At 41.2% G+C, this 25,956-nt stretch overlaps 1 protein-coding gene across 1 annotated transcript in view; it reads right to left on the bottom strand.

Moving 5' to 3' along the window:
* Positions 1-25,956, bottom strand: part of Zfpm2 (zinc finger protein, FOG family member 2) — a 337,351-nt gene that overhangs the window by 197,790 nt on the left and 113,605 nt on the right. Inside the window, exon 5 of the mRNA XM_005381999.1 lies at positions 2,933-3,051. Within this exon, the coding sequence (XP_005382056.1) occupies positions 2,933-3,051 (119 nt within the window). The remainder of the gene's footprint in view (positions 1-2,932; positions 3,052-25,956) is intronic.

Raw genomic sequence — 25,956 nt, 5'->3', positions numbered from 1 at the left:
TTTGTTGTTTTTGTGTTGTTTTGATTTTTGTCTTCATTGCTGTATTGTTAGTTTATTTTTAATTTTTAAAATAGAAAAGAGTATTCCTGTGCTCAAAAATTGTGAGAATTTCAGATTCAAACTGAATTATTTAAAATATTAAATATGGCATAAAATAGCTTTACAGCGGTACTGGAATATTAAAACAACAAAATGATGTCATAGAAGAAATGACTTCAGTGAAAAATTAAGCTTTCAGGAGATGGTTGATTTTGTACGTGCACCATTTAGCATGTGGTAACAAATGTCACAGATCTATCTATCTATCTATCTATCTGCGATAGCTGGATTAATCAAATGCTGCATTTTAACATAGATTTATTTTCACAGAGTAAATGGGAAAATGTCCACCAGTTGTTAAATCTAGATGCCATTTCAATGGCATAGTCTTGAAGAAATATCGGAGAAATGACTAAGGGTTATGTTTGTATCTGATGTACCGTGATAAGTATCCTACGGCTTTAGATGCAATTTGCACAGTGCTAGGGAACAAAGAGATCCCTCACATGAAATGGGCTTAGAATACCATGTACCTGCACCACTGAGGTTTAGGGGCCCTCCTCACCACTCATCAGCCTCTGAAGAGGTCAGGGTAACTAATGGTCCTGTCGACTGGATCAATGGGACAGAGCATCTCACACAATTTGACCCCCAAAGATGCAGTGTTGGTGGGGCCACACCATGAAACCTGGGGTGAATAAAGTTCCCAGAGTATTAGATGTTCAGCCTGGACTATAACAGAGTCAACTTATTTGACTGTCCTCGCTTGCTAAAGCAGGAAGATCTTAAGAAGGAGCTCAGTCTCGGCAACTTAGTGAGGCCCTGCCTTAAAATATAAAATAAGGAAAATAAAATACATGGAAAGAAGATCAATGTATAGCACTTGCCTATGTGTACAAGGCAATAGATTCAATTCTCAGCATTGAAAACACTTTTTTTCCCATTGTAAAATTTATTTGCTTCCCTAAAAACCTTTTTTTGAAAGAACATTGTTTTTGAGGATTTCCTTCTGATTTTATATCACTAAACACTATTATTGTTACCATGTTTATGATGCACAGCAATTTACTAAAATATACTGCATACTTAGACTGATACGTGAGAATACTATATGAGACCTCTTTATTGTTTTATAGATAAACACATTGCTATAGGAAGAGAGAAACACACCCTTAGAATCTCACACAATGTGTGAAAGTCTGGTGATACAAAATTCTTACTTACTACACCCATTAATGCTTTCAGCTCGTCCCCCACCCTCACTCCCATCCACATGGCACTGAATGGAATCTGCGAATAGCCGCACAGCCGTCTCTTTAGTGTAACAACTTAAAGAAAGGATTTCTTTCTTGCAATGTACTGAAGCACTGCATTGTGTTGCTGAATCCAAGACTTTGTCAGAACCTCTCTGAGCGTTGTTAAATCCCCACAGCAGCCTCAAGCCATTTACCAGCCACGAGACTCTTCCTACATAAATGGCATCCAGACAGCAGGGCTTTCATCAGGATAAATACGGTCCTCAACTTCTGAACATTCGAGCTATGAATTTTCAGAGGTGCACTGGTGAAGACTCATTCTGTTGGCTTACTAACGAATCCCACTTCTGAAGAATTCTCCTGGAATGGAATTTGTCCCTACCTGGAGGACTTGCTGTATATCTAAAACTTGCAGACCATGTACGGGATCTGGAATGCTTTCTCCCCATATTGTTCTGTACAACAAAGGGTTTTCAGCTATTACTTTTATCTCCAGTCGTAGGCTGCAAAGTGTCCTCCCAGAGAGGAAGACATAATCTCTGGAACTTGGGAACGTTCTACGACAAGGCAAAGGTCAAGCTGCTGACCCTAAGATACAAAAATTAGCCTAGATTTCCTAAGCAAACCCAGCAGAGTCAGAAGTGACCTTAAATATATAGAGAGAGAAGAGACAGGGGTCAGGGTTAGTGTGTAGGTCACACAACCCTGTGGAGACACAACACGAAAAGTTCCATTGGCCATGGCTGGCTTCAAAGATGGAAGGCCCACAAGCCCAGGTCTGCAGGTGGCCTCAAGAAAGCAGAAAAGCAAAGAAAACAGACTCTCTTCTGCTATAGGTCCAGAAGGATTGCAGCCACCTTGCAAGATCATAACACGTTTCAAGCCACAAAATTTGTGGCAGTTTTTATAGCAGCAACAGGAAACAGCTCTACCAAATTAGGCAGCAAAGCTTACCTGGAACCAAATATCACATCATCCTAGAACCCTGGAAACATTTAATTAGTCAGTTATCAATATCCTCTGACCATGCAACAGACTTTCTGATCTCAAAACTTTTAAAAAAGCATTAACAAAATATTACAATGTTAATCATCCATCCTTGCTCTTAAGAGTCACAAACACTATAACCAAGGAATAACAAAGTTGTTTATTTCTTAGTCTTCATGTAAACTTGCAACATATGACAATTAGTTTGTGTCATTTTTTAAATAAAGGCCATTGAGCACATTACTAAATTTGAGCAGTCTTGGGGCTGGGGATTTAGCTCAGCGGCAAAGCGCCTGCCTGGCAAGCGCAAGGTCGTGAGTTCGGTTCCTGGTACCGGAGAAAAACCAAAAAAAAACAAAAAACAAAACAAAAACAAAATAAATTTGAGCAGTCTTACTCTGGCTAAGCAGATAAAGCAATAAGCTTATAAATTACCTTATTAGCCAATCATTTAATATGAGTAACCCATTTCCTTCTAAACTCTGCATGTACTATTGCCAAAGACAAGCCACTTGGAGAGTATCCAAGCTTTGCAGTCCACAGAAACAGCGAAAAGCAAACTTATTTTTAGTGATTTCACCGGGAAGCTAGCGGAGGCCAGTGCTGAGCTGCGGCTGACTAAGAGCCGGCCACCTCGGACACCCACATACCAAGGAGTTATTGTTCAGGTCCATCTTCCCGGCAAACGGCCCCCACGTGGTGCCCACTGGAAGTTGCTGGCGACTTTGAATTTTCCGCTCCCCATCTTTCTGAAGCACCTCCAGCTCACCTGCAGACAGTAAGAACAGGCGGTCAGAACACCCTCACACGCGCCTTAGCAAGAGCCGCCCCTTCCTCTGTTTGCTTTACGTGTACAGAATTTCCTGGACTCACCAAAGAGAATTTATTATGTTCATCTGAAAAACAACTGATCTTGTCATCCTGAGAGGGAAATGAAACTCGTCTTTATAACTGTGTTCAAAGTTAGTGCAGTTTCCATCTTGCACCTTTTCACACACAGTATCAATGGGGTGAGGTCTAAGAACTGCAAATCACACTGCTTCTCCAAAAAGCACTGATCCAGTGCCAACACAGATGGACAGAAAACACTAAGACGATAACAGAGGGTTAAAATGCTTACATTTCCTTCAGATTCTTCGAGAACAACACCTAGACAGTATTTGAGGTACCTGATAATCTTCTGAAATTGCTACTAAGTTCAAAGAATAAAAGAGTTACACATATAGAAAGTAGTGAGTGATGCTTATTTTCTCAAATAAAAAATGTTTCCACAAAATGACTACTTTTATTTATGTGATATTCTGGATGGGATTCTATGTTATAAAGGAGTTGGAAGACAAACTCTTAAGAAGTTGTTTAGGACTGTCTTCTTTCTTGCATTTCCTCCAGGGTAATATTTTGAAATCATTAAAACAGGAAGTAAAGACAGTCTCCACAAAGGTATAAAGGAGAATTCATTAAACAGTTTGTTAAGAAATACATAAATGTATTAACATAAAAATAAATAAATTAGGGCCTCTCAAAACTTTAAATAGTAGCCACTGGCTTAAACATGGTTTGAGGTAAATTGAAAAAAAAAAAAAAAAACTCAACCAGCAATTGGGAGTTCTCTGTTTTCTGTAAATAATTAAATTGATGATTCTTGCTCACTGACAGTACTGTTGCATATTACCATGCTAAATTTTTGTACTTGAAAATATTATCTCAGTAATATAGTTTACTGTTTTCTAAATGGTATTTATTCTCAGCCTGTTCTTCAGTCAATATAGAAATGCAAAAGAATTCAGCAGGAATAAGTATAAATGAGAATCCATATAGAATAGAAAGTGCAAGAAAATTCAAAATGGAATAGGATGCATTCAGCAATTCCATTCTCTAAGTGATACGTAGGTCATGGCAGGTAACACATTACAAAATTGTTGCCTTGGCTTCTTTTCAAGCTGGTAGTTATATTCAGCTGTGTGGAGTCCGTCTTGACATTTTAAAAGTATATACCATCAATCTGAGTTCAATTTTATCTGTCCTTTATTTCTCTGCATTTGTGTCAGTCTCTCCTAACAATTAAAATTCTAGACACACTTTTTGTTTTTATTTTTGCTTTTCCTAAAAACCAAAATCAAACTATACGAAGCACATATTGAGCAATGCTTAAGTTCTCTCATTATGAAGTATGAATTCATCTGTCTCAACTTGAAGATGCAGGCTGAGAACATTTTCGTGTGCACAATCAAAACCTCCACTTTGTGGATGGTTCTCTTCTCCCTCACCCTCCTGCCTCTACACTTGATGCCAGTCCTGAAATGGAAGTGCTCCTTCAGTCACAGACACCCCCTCCTCAGCTCTTTCCCTCCTGGGGCTTCCATATCTAAGGACGATCAGTAGTGAGGAAAAAAATCCAGAAAGATGCAGTAGGTCCAGGCTTTGACAAGATAGTTTTATAAATCAAATACCTTTGTGATACATAATGTTAATGGTCAAGTATCAGAAACTGATCCTTATTCAGAATACAGGAAATATGGAACAATAATGATTTGTTTTTAATATACAGAATAACAAATTGATTTCTGAGATTTTTGTTTAAAAGTATATCTCACTATTGTATAATAGTTGCAAATAATGCAGTGGAGTTACGGTTTTATAGAGAAATTTCTTCAAAAATGGGGCATGGAAAATAGTTGTCAGGAATGTCAAGAAACAATCTGAAGGAAAATATCTCTGTGTGTATGTTTATTTACAGATAATGCAGTGATTTAAGCCCAGGATAAGTTTTCCATTTGAAAAGAAAAGGTCCAGTTTCTGTCTCATAGAAATTCCCAGTATTATTTAACTATGGTTACAGTTTTAAAAATTTCTTTACAATTTGCCATTTAAAACTAAAAAATCTTCATTCCCTCAGCTAGCTACTATTTAAGAATTTTCTTTCCAAAACTTTTGCTTGTTTTTACACATCTTAAAAATCTCCCATCTAAGTGATGCCAGAGGAATCATGAGAATTTCTGAAAACGCTTTTAAAAAGTAACTCATCCTTTCTTTCTGCTATGGACATATTTCATTTGTAAAAGGTTCCAGCTCAGTCAAAGTGACTCCTTATCTATACCTGTGGATTTACAAGCAGGTCTGTCTTTTAATGGATTCAGAACTACAAACTTGGGGTAGATCATAAAATGATATCCAAGTATCTCCAAAGATTTTAAGTTGTGTATGCATTAAAATTTTAAACAGACCAAAAACACTTTTATGAGTGCTTAAGATGGCCATAAGAAAAAGTCCAGTAACGGTCCAAGCTATTCAGCCAACCTTTTCAATTTTATTAGGTAAGCAGCAAACCTCAACCTCCTTTCTTTCATACCAAGAAGCTATTTTGAGATTTAAAGAGTCTTTTCGGTTGCTGAAATAATTTTTAAAATTCATTTATTCACAACAGTGTTTATAGAAAACCACAGACACAGTGCAAATAATTAGTATGTATAAAGTTATCAAGGCTAACTAGGTTAATGAGAGTAGTAAAAATAGGACATAATATAAATCAAAGTTGTATTTAACTTATATGTTACTTAAGAGTATAATTAAATTTTTTCAAAGATGAATAGGTGTCATGAAACAGAAGAAACATTACTGTCCTAAAAGTAAAACGGGATTTTTGATTCCAACTCTGTCCAAAACAAACCATCTAAATGGACTTAAATAGGTTATACCTTTTCTGACATTTGCCTCACCATTGTTAAAAGAAGGATTAGCACTCTGGATTTGGTGTTGTCCAACTCTGACAGTCAGTGTGGGTTTGGTTGTCTTTCCCAGATGTGAGATGTTATGAGAAGCAGACAGAACCCTGGGTCAGTGGGTGAAAGACCCGAGTCCTAGAAGCAGCCTGTCATAGATCCCATGTTTGGTTGAAGCAACTGGACATTGTGAAGTTGGAAGGCAAAGCTCCCATTCCTACCGAGTCATTTTGCACCTTCCCTTACCCTCCATTCACTTCCTTACTCATTTACTGTCCAAACACCAGGCCCTAGACAGGGAGCGAGGCCCCAGCACAAAGCAATGACTGGAGTGCACTGCAGAGGTGAGACTGGCATGGCTAGGAGGGTTAATGTGATGGAATTTAGTGATTATCTAGATTTTAGGAGCTATGGAGGGCAAAGTCTGAGGGTGAACTTCAGGTCCATGTCCTGGCACATGTGCTGGCCACCAGATGCCCACTGAGCAGCTGGGGTGGACTGCGAATTTGGAGGAGGGGATTCAGTCAAGGGTTCTGAAACATGAAAACAAGAAAAGGCCCAGCAAGCAAGCAGAGCATGCAGGTGTCTGGGCAAAAGAATTCTGTGTTCTCCAAGGCTGGAGCACAGTTTGGGATGGGCTCCCAGTGGATGCGAGATGAACAACTGGAATAAGCCAGGCGGTCAGTCAAGGGCAAGTCTGTCAGCCCTTGAACTTGCTTCTGCCTATGAAGCAGGAATGACACAAAACACCATTCTCACAAAGGCAGAGGCAAGTATCAACTCAGGTAACAGACACAGAGCTCCTAAGACATGTTTACCACTACACCAAAAAGAGATGGAAACAGACAGACATATTTCTGCCATCCCATCCAACTGCTTACTGGCGTCTCTGGCCACAGTCCCTCCGTGTCACCACCCAGATCACTGCTACACCACACCTTCCTCCAACGTCTCCAGTGCAGCACTACCCAGGTGTCTACCAACCCAGTTTCCTGCAGCTTCCACACAGGCTCCAAGTCCCTGCCAGGCCAGGGAGAGCTGCTGAAGCCCCACTTTGAGCGTTGCAGCCATGAGGTTCTGGCAGGAGCTCAAGAGAAAGTGTGTGCTTGAATTTCCATCCCGCCACGTGCAGCCAGCAGGGTCTGCCTTACTCCTGGGTCTCCTGCTCTCTTGAATGTGATCTTCCCCACCGGAAAGTCTTCCTCCTAATCCCAGTGCAGTCCACACGCTCCTGCTGTGGCTCCTACTACCTGGCAGGCTCCACCTCCCTGGCCCAGAATGCTCCCCTGTCACCAACTCAACAGCACCTGTAACATTCAAAGCCGCCCTCCTCAGGGAGCTCTGCCACCCTCAAGAACAAACTGCGGTCTCCCCCATTCTCCCACTGCATTTACACCCAATCCCAGACATTTTCACTTAATTATTCCCTTGTGGGTGCCCCCTGATAGCTCACTTCACCCCATCAGGTTTAGAAACATCATGAGCTAAGATCCAAAGAGCGCGCACGTGCATTAACTTCCACTTATCTGCTAGTAAGTGATACAGTTTAGGATTTGTGGTATTTGCAAAATACAGACTGAAAACATGATTGATTGGGTAAAGGTTTTCAGAATCTCATGTATCTCTATTTTAGTACAGTTAAAATTGATTTTAAAATCAAAAGAAAGTTGTCTCTATGAGTCCTCTTATTGTATTACAACAATCACACATTTCATTTACTCAGCCTCCTCCTACACGCACGTATGTTGTCTCATCTGAAAACTAGGGGGCAGAAAGAAAAATAAAGGGTTCTCTTTTCTGTCCAGTTCATATTTTTGCAGCTATTCTTCAAAGAGCAGCCTCACTTTTAACATGCTGGGTAAGTTCAAAATATTTGAGACACATAGGACGGACTAATCAATTTTGGTAAAAGATAATATTGTTAGTACTGAGGGCTGTTTCTCTTATCTTCTTGATAATGTATACTTTTAAAAGTCTGTGATTCCTCAATGACTTATGATAGCTTCACTTAAAAAAAGCTCTAAATCAAATCACTACCAAACATCTTGCAGCCTTAAAAACATCAACCCAATCTTTAGTTTAAATAAAATAAATTCATGATGTAAAAAGTATTTGAAATCACCAGAGATGCCTCAAATCTTTTTTCACTGGGGGGGCTACCAAGACACTGTCCTGTTCCCTCGTCTCTTTAGAAAGCAAAGTACATGAAAAAGGTAAAACTCAGAATGCGAGGGGATATCCCAGGAGCCATCATGTGGGTCCCAGGGGTCCCACGTCCACCAGTTAGGCTGAGGATAGAAACATGTATGGTATTTACAGAGCATCTCTTAACTCCAGGCTCAGATTCCACAGACGGACATAGTCACAAGTAAATGAGACGACAGGGGATCACATTTCATTTGCTGAAAATAAACTCTGAATTGGTTTAAACTTGGTTTTAAATATATAACCAAATTTCAAAGCCGACCACATGAATTGGCTCATAATGTTTATCAGGTCGTAGTAGAGCAGAAGGCTAGAGCGTCAGAACCCATATTTATATTTTCTTCATGGTTGGAAAACATTATAGATCATGGTATCAAACATGGACAGCCCTGAAGCCATGCTGAGTTCAAAAAGTGCTCAAAGATTCTAAGAATCTCAAAACATTTTCAAAGTCAGCCAAGGAGGCCAAAGTATGGCAGAGTTCTTGCTATTTTATGGTTTAACCATTTGACAGCTGCCTGCCAGACACAAACAGGGTTAGATCATTTCACTGCTCATTATCTGTGTGATGGAGCCAGGGTCTTTGCCCGTCTGCTCTCTGCTCATAGCCGTGCACGTCATCTGCATGTTAAGACAAACAGCACCATTTCCTTCCTGCCTCGTTGATCCATCTCTAAGCCTGGCGTGGCTTCATGAATGACAGCTCCTGGTTGGTGGCTACAGAACGCCTGATAGGGATACCTTTTCTAATTCTGCTCTTCCCTTTCGAGTCATACACGCACAACATGCACTAAACTACAGTTTTGAACATAAACTTGAAATATGACGTTCCCTATTCAAGTACTCCAGTCAAACCCTGATAAATCAAGCTGGCCAAGCAGTGATCTTATCCCTTCTGACTCTTTAATAAATCGAACCTTGTAAGTTCCTACTGTTGGAAGTTGTCACTAAATGAAATTGTGACCTTATCCGGCACATGAACTTATCCTGCTGACAACTACATTTATTGTGTGGATAAGAGAGCGAAAAAAGGAAAAAAAGAATAAAGAAAAAATGAGATATTTGATAATTCTGATCTTGGCCATATGTAACTCTAACAGATGGGATCTTTTTGATGTTCCATTAATGATTTGCCAAAGATGAGTCTCTACTTAGAGAAAAGTGCTCACCCAAGGTAAGTGCCGAGGACTCTGCAGATGGTATTAAAAGCATGTGAAGAGGTACCAGGTGACAGCCGCGCATCAGAAGCTATTAGTCTAACACAAAGAGCCCTGAATTAGCTTGTAATTGCACTGCGGAAGATAACATAATGGTGGTGGCAAAATAGAAACATTCCCTTTGCACACGAGGCATTCAGCACCTAAAAACTCTACAGCAAGCTCTGGAATTGTCTAAATCCTAAAACACCTTAAATCAATGCATTTATCAAGCATGCAAAACGCTCCCCTGGGCTATCCTTTCTAAAAAGTCATAGCAATCAATGCAGACAGCATTGTTTAGGAAGCAAACGTAAATGCATATGCTACCAAATGCTGGTATGTGTTTCAGTCTTAGGAACCTTTTACCCTACCATTCAGGCTGGCTGTTAGGATTGATTTTGAGTTAGGTACTCTTTCTGTCATAAGGGCCACTGAAACTTGCCGATTGTCCTCTTTAAGAAGGAGTAGAAGAGATGAAATATGTGTATAAGTAGCAGTATTACTGATAATGAAGTAGACAGTTCTAGGTGCTTTTATTTTTTGAGTTTTACTTTTATTAAGACATCTTTGCAGAATATAATGTTGTATTCTGCATGGGAAGAAGGACCTGGTCACAGCACGTCTTCACACTCTTTATGGCCCCTTCCACCTCCCTTTATCTCTTGGTCCCTTTCCCATTTGCAAAAGATCTTCCTGCCCACACTAGAAAACTTTTACCTACATATGCACATATAAAATGAATTTTCTCATGTAGAGAACATATTCCAAGTTGGGAGAAAAGTACTGCCAATATTTTGATCTTTTTCTACAGTCTATTTATATGAACAAACAGGAGAAAAGGGAGCCCACTGCAGGTGTCTGATAGCACTGACCTGGAGTGTGTGCAGCTCCGGCAAGTGTTTGGAAAAGGGAGAGCAAGAGCCCACTCTGACCTCGCCAAGGACTGCCTTTGTCACAGGCTGACCTAGTGCCATGGCCTGATCAAAATCCTGACCATTAGATCAAGGCCATGTTTGGGAGCTCTCTGGCTGAGCAATCACTGTTGAATTCACTTCTCGGCTGGCACACACTCAAATGACAGCCAAAGTCAGGGGACCATACGAGGGTGACAGAGAGCTGGGGCCAGCCAGGCACTAGTCAGAAGCAGCCCAAAGCTCCAAGGAGCAGCTCTGAGGAAAATTCAAGCACAGGTCCTGTCTGATAAGAAGTTAGGGGGGGATGCTGTCGAGGGAGCTTTCGGGTGGCACAGCAGGAGTCCTCGATATTTACGGTTGTCAATCTTGGTCAGCATCATTTTCTTCTCTGGCCACCCTGTGACTCGTTAAACCTGCATGCTTTCTCACAGGAAGCCATCATTTTCCCCAAGACACCAGCTCACTTACATGGAGCAAGCCGTAAAAGTCTTGGCGGTTTTACTGACCATGAGTATCACTGCCTAGACACTGTTTTTGCTCCATCGATGCTGATAATCAATCAAGATGTGTCTTATTTCGCAACATGGTGAGAAAGTTTAAGTGGAGATGGAAGGACATCTAACAAGGTTGGACAGATGACAATACTTATTCACTGCCACAGGATGAGCTTTCCCTAGAAGGAAAGGTCCCTCTGGGGCCACACATGGGATGGGGAGTGATACTTTTAGAGATCCAATAGAAAGCAGAATGATTTGATGGAACACAAAATATAGGGAACACTACAGCATTCCTTTGAAAGCTTTTAGTCTAAACCAAAGAAGCAATCACATATTGTGAAATACTCTTGTTATCAGGTAGGTCCTTTAGAAATGGCTTGCCAATTAAATGTATTTTAGATCCTTCTTGCCTTGAACAAAGCATTGGAGAAGACAAGCCAAAAACGGTGCCAGAAGTTGATTTGAAAAGTGAGAGGTGAAAAGTGAGAGCTGGCTCTGCAGAATGAACTTGCGCCAAACAAAAGGAAAGGAGAAAACCAGCCAAAGTAGAAGTACACCCTGGTCTAGAAGACAGAGTGGGTAATGGGAAGAGCCACAGCAGCGGGCTTCTCATGGTGCCCCATCTCCTTTATGCTGCCCACACCTTGCAGGAACCCACAGGACAGTCTACACACGGACTCTGGGAATCAGTTGGTGCTGTCCTGGGGTCTTGTAACTGACTGGCTCAGCTTGTTTTCCAGCCAGCTTTGCCATGCCCTGCCTCCCATCTCACTCTCAGCCAATAAAAAAATGCAGTCAGTCTAAACACAATATTCTACTGCAGATGTTAAAATTTTATTCAGAAAACAACACAATTAAAGTTTGATGATCAGGTATAACCTGGTTATTTTTTAAAGAGTTTAAAAAAGAAGTGGAAAATAGAACCACAGAGATACTACAAATTTAATATATAGCCAATGAATATTGATCTTGGGATTCCTGAGTTCATGCCTAACACTACTGCCAGAGTACCACATATAATATGGAAATCTTTTATGAAATGCTGATGTGCATTCAATTTAGAGTAATAAATCCTGTGTAGTAGTAAGGAATTAAGTGAATAGCTCTTTAATTGTCTTACAGTTTAGTTTGAATGCACCTAGTCCTTGGAGGAGCTAATTTGTAAGGTATAATAAGGGCACAAGTTCATTATTCTTTAAGGTGAACCTGTATTGTTGAAGTTACATATTAATGACAAGAAAAATTTTGCTAAAACCAGGCTCCTTCCCGCTGAGTTTTGGATGCAGCATGTGGTCCATCTAGCTGCATTTGGAAGCCCTTTGCTGCACAGTAGATTTTACAAAGCACTCACCATCCATGACTGCCAGCCTTATACCCTTTGGAGCCTCCCCTGCTCCCTCCTCTCATGAGCACACCCCTGCTCACACAGAAATCCAGAGGTCCCCCTCCCTTTGCATTGCCACAGTGGGCGATTTCAACTCTGGGACCCTCACTGCTTCTCCTTATTATAGTGACTGTCTCCCCACGTGCAACTTGCGAGGTAGTTACTCCCACAGCCTGGTGCTGGGCAGCCCTGCAGGCAGTACCGAGACAGACTGGATGTCCTTTCTACCGTCACACTGATTGGGATTGGAACCAAAGCTGACATGACTTTTGAAGTTATAAAGTTAGTAGTAATACTAGGAGTTCACTCCTGGTATTTGGACCTTTTCTAACTTTAAAAATAAAGTTCAATCACCAAACTAGGTGCAGGGATTGACTTCAGGCCCCAGTACCCTGTCGGCAGCCACTGGAGTGGATTCTTTTACAAGATGACTTGGAAAGCAGAACGTGGCAGCCACAGGATGAGCCGCTGGGCCAGGCCTGAGGGAGGCAAGATGGCAGGGAGATCGGAAACACAGAGCACGGGGAAAGCATGCCGGAGGAGAGTGGAGAACTTACTACATGATTATCAGAGCTCACAACAGACTTCTCATTTCTGCCGAAAAATTCCAGAAGTACAAAAACCCCCAAAAAACTAAGATAAATGAATTTAAGACAAGGAAGCCTCCCAATGTGGATGATTATTCTTCAGAGAAAGTATTAAATAAATAAAACATGTCTGGTTAAATATCTCATGTCATGACCAACACAGAGGTAAGAGAGGTTCAGCGAGACAGGAACATAGCCTTGAGATAAAATTACTGCCCAGGTGGATGGAGCACACGGCCAGCTTTTGTCGGAACTAGTCTTATGAGTATCGAAGTCGTAACTGATGATGTTCTCTTGTTCAACACTGCAAATATGTTAATATCAGGCAAAATAGTATTTCTAAATACTTGGAAAATACCTTTTCCGAGGCTGTCAATGTAAAGAATGCTATCCTGTTATCATAAAGTATTCTTACTTCACGGGGCATGGGGCACGCTCCTGCAATCCCAGCAGTCAGGGAGGCTGAGATGGGAGGAGGGCAAATTCAAGGCCAGCCTGGACAGCTCAGTGAGTTGGCAAGGCACTGTGTCAAGAATATGTTACAGAGGGCTGAGGCATAACTCATTTGGAAGGCCTTTGGTTCATTCTGAGTACTGAAAAAAGAAAAAAAAAATTCTTACTATTAGAAAAACTTGCTTTGCTATTGTTTGCTGATTTCACACAAAGCCAGGAAAACCATCCTGGAAGGCATCACCCCCAGCGGAGCACTAAGGGTGAGAGAAGTGAGCACGTCTACACCTCTGTCTGCAGTGTCTTCCAGCCTTGTGGAGCTCAGAGAGAGCAAACACCTCTTCCCCTGTTATCCATCTGACCACCTCACAGAAACACTGATGGACCCACTCAGAACTAATGGTGCGATGCCAAACATTGGAACCTGGCACCCTGAGATGAGGTTATCTGAGCTACAAGTGTGAAGCAAGAATACAATCTCCCCGCTTTGGAAAAAGTCTCCAGATTTCTAACATGTTAGTATAGCTTGATCACCATATGTCAGAGCACTCAAACAATCGGAAAAAGTATTGGCTGCAGGGCTGCTGTGAAATCCCACTGGTGGCAAGAGCTTCTGCAGGCACCAGCACCCAGCAGGGGCGTTTGCCATGGTGGGAATCTGCCAAACACAAAGATCGCTCACCTTTAACTGTCAAATAAATGGTATGTCTGACTTTCTCTGGAGAGTCACTGGACTAAAAATAAGGACAGTAGAGAGCATTCTGTAAATCTGTGCTGGTTTCTTTACATTGTTTCTCTTAAATATCTATTACTCAGAAGACAGTTAAAGTACCAAAGGTACAGCTACATGGAAACCATTCTGTATAATTCTCGGCCTGAGTCAAAAGAAAGATTCACATTACCAACACCACAGGCTTAAACACACTCCCAATTTCTAATACGAATTTACAGCATTTTCTTCAACAATATATGAATGTCTCTCAGTTTTGTATTTTCTGACATTGGAGAAATAGGAAATTTATGAGCACAATCGAAAATAATTACATAGACAACCAGGACATAGCTAATGTGACATTACTAAATAAGAACAAATTCTTACATACAGTCCATGTGTTATTAAAAGGGCAGTTATACACTCTGGGGGTTCAACCCCACATGAAGCACTGCACCATCCTATTTGAGCACGGGGTTCCTGTTGTCTTGTGTGAATGGACTGCTTGCCCCCTAACACCTGGATTTCCTAATCGCTCCTCAGAAGTTGTGTTATGGTTTGTGTCTGGATGTCCCTCCAGAGCCTCATGCAGTCACAGGGTGGGCTTCCACAGTTTATGATTGATTCATGGTCCAATGCTGGGATTATGGGGGTGAACTCTACACCCACCCTGGGGCAGGTAGCTTGCATACAATATAAGGGAAGGAAAGAGGCTTGCTCTTCCCACCTGCTCCTCCCTTTTGCTGTTGTTGCTTTTGCTGTGTTCTGCTACCATGAACTATTGCCTTCTGCCATGTGCCACTCTGCCTTGGAGCCAGCCAAATATGGACTGAAACCTGCACAAACTGTGAGCTAAATAAACCTTTCTTTCCTCAATTTTGGGTGTTGGGTATTTTGTCTCAGCAATGAGAGAAAAGTAACCAAGGCAAGTTGGTAGCAAACATGAGACCCTATAAATATAGAATTCAATGTGATGCTCAGTATACAGTAGGTAATCAATGCTCAAATTTTATTTTAGTGTTTTATGATTGATTGCAATAATAAAATGATGCACATGACTAAAAATTGCTTGTGTTCAACATGTAGAACTGCTAGGTAACTGCAATTAGCCAAACTAGTACGAGAACCACTTTCCTTCCAGTGCAAGAGAAAGAGAGGCCTCAGAAGTGAGACTGAAACTGAACAGTGAGAGGAACCCACTCAGAGCTGACTCTACACAAGGAAGGGAGGAGCGCTGCGCACAGCAGCCCACCCTGGGTTTCCTTCTTGCTTCGTGAAGGAAGAGGTTCGCAGCTGCGAAGGTGAGCATCAAAGGTGGGTTGCCCATTGCATTTCTGGGTAACCGGGATTAGCTTCTTCACTGACGCTCCCTGCCATTAAGAGTTCCAGAGAGGAGGCCACGAGGAGCATGTGTGGGCATCAGCGGAAAAGCAAACTACTGCAAAACGACACTTAAAACAATGTAAGATAGTCGCACAGTCTTACCAGCCACCATTAGATGTTTCATTTCTTTCCCAAAGTACTGTCCATTTCAAAATAACAAAAATGAAATTTATGATACCTATTGAATATGTAGAATATTCTGGATATTGTACTGAATCTCTTATCTCTAGGATTTCATTTTCATGATAAACTTAGGGGAGAAAATTGGGAAACTCAGGAAAGCCCGCGTTAACACACTTGAAGCAAAAGCACCTTTACTGTCAAGAGTTTTATGTTTTGAGACTGTTGGTCTTTGTTTTCTCTAATTTATTCAGTGTAGATGTATATGGTACCCCTTTTTCCTTTAACTCAATAGAACACTTTCACTCAAATTACTGCAGTGAAATGTGACAATGTGAAAGAAAAGAGGGGATCAAGATTAGGGTGAACAAAAACCACGTACTTACGAGAGAGAGAGAGAGAGAGAGAGAGAGAGACAGACAGACAGACAGACAGACAGACAGACAGACAGCTACCAGAGTGCCAGGCCAGCTCCAGACACACACTGACAGCCTGAATGACAGAGACTGAGTGTGTAACGAACAGGGACATCCTACAATCCTAATTTCTTGATAGGAAAATTAGAAATACTCTTCTGAAGAAAGAGGCATGTCCTCCACTATTTCCTCAAAAATAGTAACTATGATATCCTCCTAACATTTACAAATCTCTCCTTCACAGCATCAAAGATTCCTTAGAACCTCAAGAAATGCAAATATTATCTTTACTATTTTTAGTATTATTCATTCTAATAATTTAAGCTTCAAACACAGGATCTCTTCAAGAAAAAATAGTATTTAAAACTACATTGTAATTCGCCTTTTTGAACTCCCTAAGCCAGTGAGTGCTGAGCAGATCATGGCTACTACAGAATGACTGCATTTACTGCTCCTGACGGCAAACCTATGATAGGCAGGGAAACAGTGGGCTCCACAAGCCCATGGTGGGGAAACATGTGGGTCCGACCCATTCCCTTAATGATTTACTGCTGACCTGGCAAGCATTTGGGCCCACAGTTGTCCTGCATTCAGGAGATGGCTTTGCTCAAATAGTTTTGCTCATCTGAAGTTAATGAAATCAACACCACAGACCCCCTGGTGTCCACCAAGAAGCAAGCACCCCACCTCTCCAAGGAATGGCAGCCAGGCGAGCCTCAGGACTGGAAGTGACAGTGGCATTGTCTCAGTTTCTCACTGTCTCATTGTCTCAATTATAATCAAGCTGACACAACAAGAGTTGATGTGTGAAAGGGGAGCTGGAAGCAAGAGAACCATAGGAACAAGATCTGAAGTGAGACCACTTAATAGAATAAATTCCAAAGCACTTAAGAGAAATTAATTTGCATACACACAATGCAATTACAAGGGAAGGGGCTAGCGTCACTAGGGCAGGTTGGAAGAATACTCCAATTACAAACCCTGCCATGCCCACTCCACCTTACAGAGAACACCGTTAGTCATAAACACATTCTGCCGCTCCTACGGAAAGAAATCCGTGTGCCCTCCTTTTATGCACAGCCTGGCACTCACAATAGGAATGACCATCATGCGAAGTGTTCAGTCTGTGGATCAGATTTCACTGCTCCTGTTACTAACAAATTTCTTTTGGAACATGCCATTTTATTTTAGCATTTTGCCTTTTGAGGAAACTGAAAGATGTAGGTTTTGTAGTTCAGTATCAAATCACACATAAGAACGGAAAATGGACACGAAGAAACATTCTCCAAATGCTTTTTGAAACCCACTGACCACGGGTCGGGGTTGTTCATGCCTCCCTTTGGTCTTCCCACCAACAGGCATGGACACCCGCCATACTGTGCGCAAGGGTGTGCAGAGGTGTGAGTGCCCACTCGGCCAATGCTCACGTTAACATCTGGCTGACTATGACCCAGTCATGTGCTTCCTGAGTCTTTCATTTCATCCTCACTGTTTCTCAGGCCTCGTATTATACGTGGACAAAAGTCAGGACATAAAAATATTATTGGGACATGGAGGAAGGAGGAAGGGAGGGAGAGAAAGGGGAAGACACTCTTTGCAAAAGTACACAGTGACTTAAATTATGCAGGAAAAATGAACACAGAAGCCATAAATGAAGGAAAGGATACATCACTTAAAATTAACACTTAAGATTTTTTAGTACTTTTCTAATGGACTCAATTTCTTCCAAGTACATGAATAATGAATTGATAGAAAGATACAGATGAGTATTTATAATATGAATCAAGTCAGGGAGTCATATGATAACACTACCCTTGGTTGCTGAATTCATGATTCAAACCTATATAATAACGTGCCCTTAACCCATGGGGAAGCAGGGAGCAGGAACTGTATCTCGCTTCTCTTGAAGAGAAATGAAAGGGAGCTCATCAGAAAACATTCATGCAGAAGGCTCGTATTCAACTTCTCATCGTCACAGTGCAAATCATATCACGAAGACATTTTGCTGCATGTGTACGGACCCAGAGCATAGTCACATCTGTTTGGACACCAGAAGCAACTGGCGAAACTTCTGACTTTTTGAATGCCCCTCCAATTCTAAAAGGTTGTGTAGACTCACACACGTGAAACACAAGAAATGAGAGTAAGGTAAGGGGGTCGCCTCCCAGCTGCAGTCCGATTGTGCAATCATGTTTTTGTGAATGGGGAACACTGGAGAAACAGGACACGGTATATGAGGAAACTCCACACTACTTCCTACAAGTGTATGCAAAGCGATAATTATGTCCATGAATATTTCAGTTAAGAATATGAGTTCAGGGGCTGGGGATTTAGCTCAGCGACAAAGTGCCTGCCTGGCAAGCTCAAGGTCGTGAGTTCAGTTCCCGGTACCGGAGAAAAACCAAAAAAAAAACCAAAGAAACAAAAAAAAAGAATATGAGTTCATCATCTCAAGAGCTCATCAATTTTAATGTTAAAATTATCAAAACACAGCCATCCAAATGGATTTAAGCCATACATTACAGATAATATAATCTACAACTTAAGCAAATATGTAAAATCTATATCTTTAGATTTTATACAACTATAATGGAACAATGATCTTGAATATCTAATATTCAACTGATTAATTAAAAAGCTGAGAAAGAACATATTTTGATACATATTTTTAGTTTTAGGTTTCAACCATAATATTTGCTGTCAGTACCAATAAACAAAAATTAATTTCAAAAACTGTCAGAAAATACTTATTTTTCATATGAAGAAATAGTGAATACAAAACATAGTATTCCCTCGTTATTGTATTCACATGAGTCTGAAAAAAATTATCACATTTTCTTTCAACTTACTAATTTTTCAATATACAAAAAAACTTAATAACTTTGTGATTAACCTTCAAATATTGGCTTGTTTTTGGAAAAGGCTTCTACCTTTAAAAATATTACCAATTTCTTCAAGGGAAGGTGATTGAAATGGCACTTGGTGTCCATTTTCTCATCTGTCCTTTCTCAGTGAGATTCAGATGCTAAACCGTGGCAGATAAAGTCATTACAACACTGCAATAAAATAGTGGAATATGAGAAATACACTGCTGAAATGGATTTAATCGGCTACACTGTTTTAAATGGAAATACACTGTAAGATTATACATTCCGTAAAATGGCAACACAGATATTACTGCTCCCTGGTGAAAGATACTAAAATCTCCATTTACTTGGCTGGGGTTGGTGGCCTTAGGTATATTCCTACAAGTGAATTAAATTTAATTGCTTATTTTCAGTTTCCTCAGAAAGTACTGCCTTTAAGCAAGATGTAAATGCATTTAAATGGGTATGTTCATCTGAAATCCTGTTCAATAAGTCAAGTGTTTCTTCCAATACAGAGATTCCTCTTTGATCCAGGATATTCAGGGTATTTCACTTAGAAGTACAGGCACAGCATGGTAGAAGTGAAAGGAAACATGGTTTGAAGTCAAATGGACACGGGTTTGAATTCCAGCTTTGCTACGTAACAGCTCAATGAGAATAGAGGGTTAGACTGAACCGCAGGACCTTCGTTTATAAAAATGAGAGAAATAATGCCATCCTGCCCTATGGGATTCCTGTGGTAAGCAGCACAAGATGTGAGACCACGCTGAGAAGCATCTGCCTAAAGAAAACAACACAGGATCAGGAATAACACTAAGACTTGTTCAGGTTCTAAAAAGCCTGAACAATAGAAGGTGCCCTTGCTACCTACCCTCTTAGTATAGGAATAAGTGTCAGACACCTACTTTGGAGACATGGGATCATGATTTAATTCTGAAGACAAAAAAAAAAAGAATTTGGGGGTTGGTTATTTAGCTCGGCGGCACAGCGCCTGCCTGGCAAGCACAAAGTTGAGAGTTCGATTCCCGGTACCGGAAAAAAACAACAACAACAAAACAAAAACAAACAAACAAAAAAAACACAACTGAATTTTACAGGTCAGTGTACTATAATAAAACTACCCAAACTGCCAGCCACACGAAATGGTTTCAAAGCCGAGCGGGGTTACTGAGATGAAAATGATGTATACGAACTTCACATTCATAAACATTCTCTCAAGTTAATAACTCAAGGAAATCGAAGAAAAGGGAACACATCCATCTGTAAGTTTGTGCGTGTGGGACCCCTTTGCTGATTCTGTACCTTCAGTCACAGGACCATGGTTCATTTGGGGGATGTTAGGAAACCTCACGCAAAAAAGATTTACAAAAGGAAGAGAATTCTGCCTGGTAAAAATAATTCCTCTAAAATTTGAACATTCAAATGTATGTTTCATAATTTGTTTTACACAGAGCAAGTACTTTTTTTAAAAAGGCTTTCTCAAGTAAATTTTAGTAGAGAATTAAATCCATTAAACTTACATTTATAACCAGAAACTATGTTTCCTGTCAATTGTTTTAACTAATTTTAATATGTTGTGTATTGATTATGAAACATACACTATTATTAATTTACCATGTATCATAAGTGACATTTTGCAATAACTGCTATGTAAAGTTCACAGTCTCATTTAACTGTGAAACATCAGAAGTATAATGTTCACATTCGACAGATGAAAAGGCTAAAGCTTGGTGGTGACCAGTTGTTAGTGCACAAAACCCTGCTCAAGTAGCAAGATGTGCATTAAGATATCTCAAGATGTGAAATTGGTATATTTACCATCTCAAAAGCATTAGGCCCTCTGGATACATTTCCGTTGCCCTAAAATCTTTACTTCAAATTTTTTATTGAATAGTTTTCACATAAAAATATTCTATTATGTAAAAACAGACTTTTACCTTGAAATAAAAGAAGGGGATCTGAGGATAAAGAAAAGCAGTAAGATAGAAAGAGATAAAGAGGGATAGAAAGAGGTTTGTAAGGAAGAAAGACAAGAGACATTTAATCACCTGAAATAATCCTAAATCAAATTTCAAAAACAAAATACTGAGGAAAATTTAATTAAATAATAACTCCTTTGAAACTATTAAAATAAGAAGTGCTGTGGGTATTTTGCTTTTTAAAATTGTACAAAATCCAAATTTTGGGGACAAGTAGAGAAAACATAAATGAATAACAAAATAAATAACCGGATAACCAAGAAATGCCAAAGATCTAAATTTTCTTCTAGATACAATAAAGGGATTGAAGACCTGAAACGATACCATCGTCCCCTGATCTGCACGCACTAATGCTGGACAACTTTCTGTAGGGCTCCACGACTATCTCTTCCACCCACATAATTATAACTTCACAGTAAAAAGAGATATATAATAAATCCAAGAGTTTCTCCTCCAGCCTCCTGGAGGGGCATGTAAATTGTTGGAGGTCAGTTTTATGGGTTCGTTTACTATCTATCATAGTCATGACTACACATAAACAGTGTCGTGCAGACAGTAAATACATCTCAGGCAAGGCCTGACTCTTTCCATGATGTACGGGTACTGCAAGGAAGCGGCGGCTCCAGTGCTCAGTGCATCAGTGCCTGCACAGAAAGTGTTCAGAAAGAGATCCCTACGTGCATTCAGAGCAGTCTTCATGTGAACATGGCTTTGAGGGTCTCTTTGAAGAGCAGGGGTCTCGGGCGTCGCCAGTTATACAGAGTCCACACTCAGCCACTCCGTGATGGGAATCCTCTTTCAAGATCAAATGAAGGCCTTACAAAATGGACACTGATGTTCATAAACCAGAATGTATCATCACTTCTGGGGTCTCAACCAAGCATTATTCATTTATCATTACAGAACAGGATGTTCCCTTTTTAGCCTTTTGTCTAAGATCAAATGTGTGGTATAAAATACAAACATTTTAGGAGCATATATATTGACAGTGATCACATACTAATATTGAGCTATAGGCTTTTGGTAGTGTATTAGTCACCATTCCATTTTTATAACAAAATACTGGGGGCTGGAGAACACACAGAGAAAAGGGGTTTACGTAGCTCAGATTTTTGGAAGCAGCTACCCTGGAGAGCATGACACCAGCTCTGGTGTGGTACACTTCACTGTCACATAACAGCAGGCAGCCTTGTGCAAGCAGCATGTGCAACAGGGAGAGCTCACATAACAAGCAGGACCCAGAGCAAAACTGGAATCCCACAAGAACCATGACAGTCCCTTCCCAGTGACCTGATGACCTTCCACTAGGCCCCATTACTGGTGTGTGTGTGTGTGTATGTGTGTGTGTGTGTGTGTGTGTGTGTGTGTGTGTGTGGCTGCAGATCCACCTCAGCACTTTGTGCATGCCAGGCAAGTGTTTTACCACTGGGCCTTCCCATGGCCTCTTAGTAGGAGACCAAGGTTCCACCATATAAACCTTGGAGACACACTGGAACTTAGCCGAACTACAGCAGGCAGGAAATATTCCTGGAAAGAATTTATGAAACAAAAAGAGCAAGAGCAGGAGAAAACATAAACCATCTCATTGCTTTCATTCAAAATGAAACTCTCTTTGGAAACGGAGAAAACGGTAATGGTCTTGGAAGGCTAACGTAGCTTGTAACAATGGACGGAGTTGCAGAGGAAGTTTTGAATATTATGTCGGTAGTTTTCTTGCCTTTACAGGACAGACAACATTTATCAGTTGAAATATAATTTTGAAAAATGTCTATTCTAATGGCTATAAGGTATTTCCAAAGAAATGATAGCAGCATTTCAATGGTGTCCTAAACATAAGCTCCACCAGCCAGGGTACACAAAATCTATCATTTTGGAACAGGAATATTTCTGCTTCCATTGCAGCAAGGGAGGCAGGAGGGGATCAAGCAGGTGGACAATGTGTCAGGGGATTATTAGAATAGAGTTCCTTGCATTCCCAAGTTAGCCATATGAAGTGTCACCAGGCTCATTCTACATGCGAAGGTGTAGAAGCGTAAGCAAAATAAATACCTTGTTGTGTGCACGGCTGGAACTTAAAATCAACACTGCAGATTGTACCCCATGATACCCAGTCTTATTGGCAGTTATATATGCAATGGCAGTCTCCAGACTACCAAGAATACGACACATGTCTACTGCTTACACCAGGAAGGGATGACTTATTCACCTGCAGAAGTTCGCTATTAGCACAGTCTCTGCCAAAGATACTGCAAGAGTCCAATGATGCGATCTTGACTTTCCTTTCAGCAGAGACATCAAAAACTCACTCCTCACCTGGGAGGAGAAGTTACCAACATGACGTCTACCCGTGCAGTCTCGTTCTGTGGGTTAGACCTAGGCAAAGGAAGAACTGCTCCCCAGCATCTCAGATGAAATAGGGAAAAGCTTGAAGTACCACCAGCATCACTGGGTTATCCAGCGAGACTGCAACTATAGTGTTCTGTAGTCTTAAAAAACGAGACTGTGGTAGGTTTTCTCACTTAACATTTGAGGAAGGGAACACAATCAGTTGTTGTGCCATGATAATGTGACCCAACGTAGCAAGAGGAAGAGCAACTGAGAGAACTGTGGACATCATCACCATCCCCAGGACTTCAGAACTTATGGCTGTGATCCACTGTGTCAATCTAGGAGAACCAGTCTGCACAAAGAAGGGAGAGAAACACCCACGTGGGCCTGTGTGACAGCTCAAGCAAAGGCTGTGAGTGGACTCCTACCTGGCCACTCTGCAGTGCCCACTTTACTGGACTCATCCCAAAGCTCTCCCCAGTTTCAGAAGGGAGCCTGGGCCGTACCGCTGCTCTTTTCTGACACCAGCTCTCCCCCGACAGCCCCCATATTTTAGTGCGAGTCGCCCCAGCACGAATCACGCTCATGGTATGTGATCTTCTGGCCATCTCACTCAGTGTCCATGACGGAAAGCAGCACTCGAAGCCAATAATGTGTCCTGTGCTCATAAATATGTCTTTCCAGCCATCTCAAGGAATTTTCATTGTTTGTAACACGGACAGAGACCCCATTATCTTGGTGCAAATAAAAGTAGTTCTTAACAGAAATCTGTTTTCTTTTATGAACATTATGAGAGGGCCCCTGACCTCCAACTCAAGGAGTACAGCATAACAAAAAGATAAGATTCCACAGTAAACAGGGAAAAGCAGAAACAGGACAAGGGGAGCAAAGAAAGTTGGCAAACAACAGAAGGCTCACTTATAAATGACTTTCTTCTTCATTTAAGATCATCAGCCCTGTCCTCCCGATAGTAATACCCTGAGAGTGAAGGAAACCGGCGGTATGGAGAGGGCTAACATAAATATTACAACAGACCACGTTCATGAATAAATAGTAAAGTTAATAGCAATGTTCTCAGTAAGATCTGAAGTCATCCACATTTAGAAGTGTACAGAAGTCGGGCTACCTTTTATTCTGTTAGAACTGAGGGCAAAATAATACATAATTTATTCAAGGTCTTGTTATATAGGAGTTGTGTTTAAATTATCCTGTGATTTCAAAGTGTATCTTTGTTTTAACCCAAACCCGTGTTCATTAAAACTTTAAAATATTTCATAACTATGGAATTCAGAGGTCTCATCTCTACTGCCTATGGAGACCAGCTCCCGTCTGCAATTAAAATATTCACAAGATTGTGTGCAGAGCCTCGCAGTATAAGATAAAAAATACATCAAACGCTAGATCGCATTCCTAGTTTTGAAAACTAAGAGTTACGAAGAGTTAAAAATAATGTCACAAACTGGTCACTGGGGACCCGCAGTCCCTGGACAGGGGCCCCCAGCGTCTGGGCACCACGCTCAGGAACGGTTCTGATCAGACAGCAGGCACAGCTACACTGGTTCCGGGGTGGAGGCCCCAAAGGAGCCGGCAGCCTGCGGGAAGCAGGTGAACAGAGAACTGTAATTCGCAGTCTCCCAGACCTTCAAGGCCTGAGACTGACTTTTTACAAGTTCCTTGAAACGTTGAAAAGTAGCCCAGAAGAATCAAAGGGAAGGATGATCATCCAGAAAAGCCACGCTGTAAACTCTAACAAAAAGGTCAGTTTGTTTCCAAAGCAAACAGAATCCATTTCTGTGATGGAGTACATGCTGAAACCCTGTTTATTATGTGCAATTCAGGAGCAAGGTTTTGAAACATTTCCTCAACAGGCTTCCCCGCTGATCTCTGGGTGTAACAGTGGCCGTAACCCTACCCACTTAGGATTAGGGCTCATTCTGAATCATTGGCTTATAAAAGATGTATGAAATAGGCCTGCCTAGAGTAGCACGCATTAATAAAAATAAAACCCACAACTGTGGTTCTGTCTGTGTGTTACACAGAAACACAAAAGTAGCTTGGGAAACAGACTGTCTCTGCCTTATGAATTATGAAGCTTGTATGGAAATCTGGAGCCTAACGTAAAGTAGTTTATTTAATGGGAAGGAGGCCAATGGCAAAGTCACTTGGAATTTCCAGTCTATTTATTCCCCAGTGATACTCCTTCATCTGTTTGATTCAGGACCTTATTTGAACATTCTGGGGCAAATTTTAAGGGCCAAATTGCTGTGTCTTAGGAGAGACGCCACGTATTAGGAGAATGGCATTTTATGATCTCCATGGAACTGGAAAACCTTGCCGTTACTGTAGACACATCTTTCTTTGGTCATTTGGATAAAGGCACACTCCTGTCTACCTCCAATCTGTTCTCCTCACCACAGCCAAAGCAATCGCTTTCCAACTGTAAATATCATCCACTCCTCCAGCACCCCTGCTCAACATAATTTAATGCCTTCCTGTGGCTTGCAGGCCAAGGACGAAAGTCGTTAACACTTTTTAAATCGTCTGGTTGTTTCCCTGTTCCCCTGTTCTCTGTTTCAGCCACCCTGAGCCTCTGGTAGACACCAGGCGCACTGCAGAGTCCGCTCCTGTCTGGACACCCTCTGCATCTCTCCAAGGAGCCACTGCTCATCCTGGAGCCAGGCCTTCTCAGCACACGGCCCTCCTGTTCTGGAGCTCACTTCCTAGGTGGGACGGCAGAGAGACGCAGGAACAAAGGGGAGAAAGCGAGAGGGGGAGAAAAACGGAGGAGAGAAAGAGGAGGAGAGGAAGACAAGGGAAGGAAAAGGAAGAGGAAAGGGAAGAGGCAGCAGTGGGGGCGGGGCGAGCCCCAGTGCAGGGCAAGGGAGCAACACTCAGGGTGGCGTACAGAACTTGC

The sequence above is a fragment of the Chinchilla lanigera genome, unplaced genomic scaffold (genome assembly GCF_000276665.1).
Source record: "Chinchilla lanigera isolate Chin_1 unplaced genomic scaffold, ChiLan1.0 scaffold00016, whole genome shotgun sequence".
Lineage (NCBI taxonomy): Eukaryota > Metazoa > Chordata > Mammalia > Rodentia > Chinchillidae > Chinchilla > Chinchilla lanigera.
The sequence above is the reverse complement of the archived record's forward strand: the minus strand, read 5'-3'. Positions and strand labels throughout refer to the sequence as shown.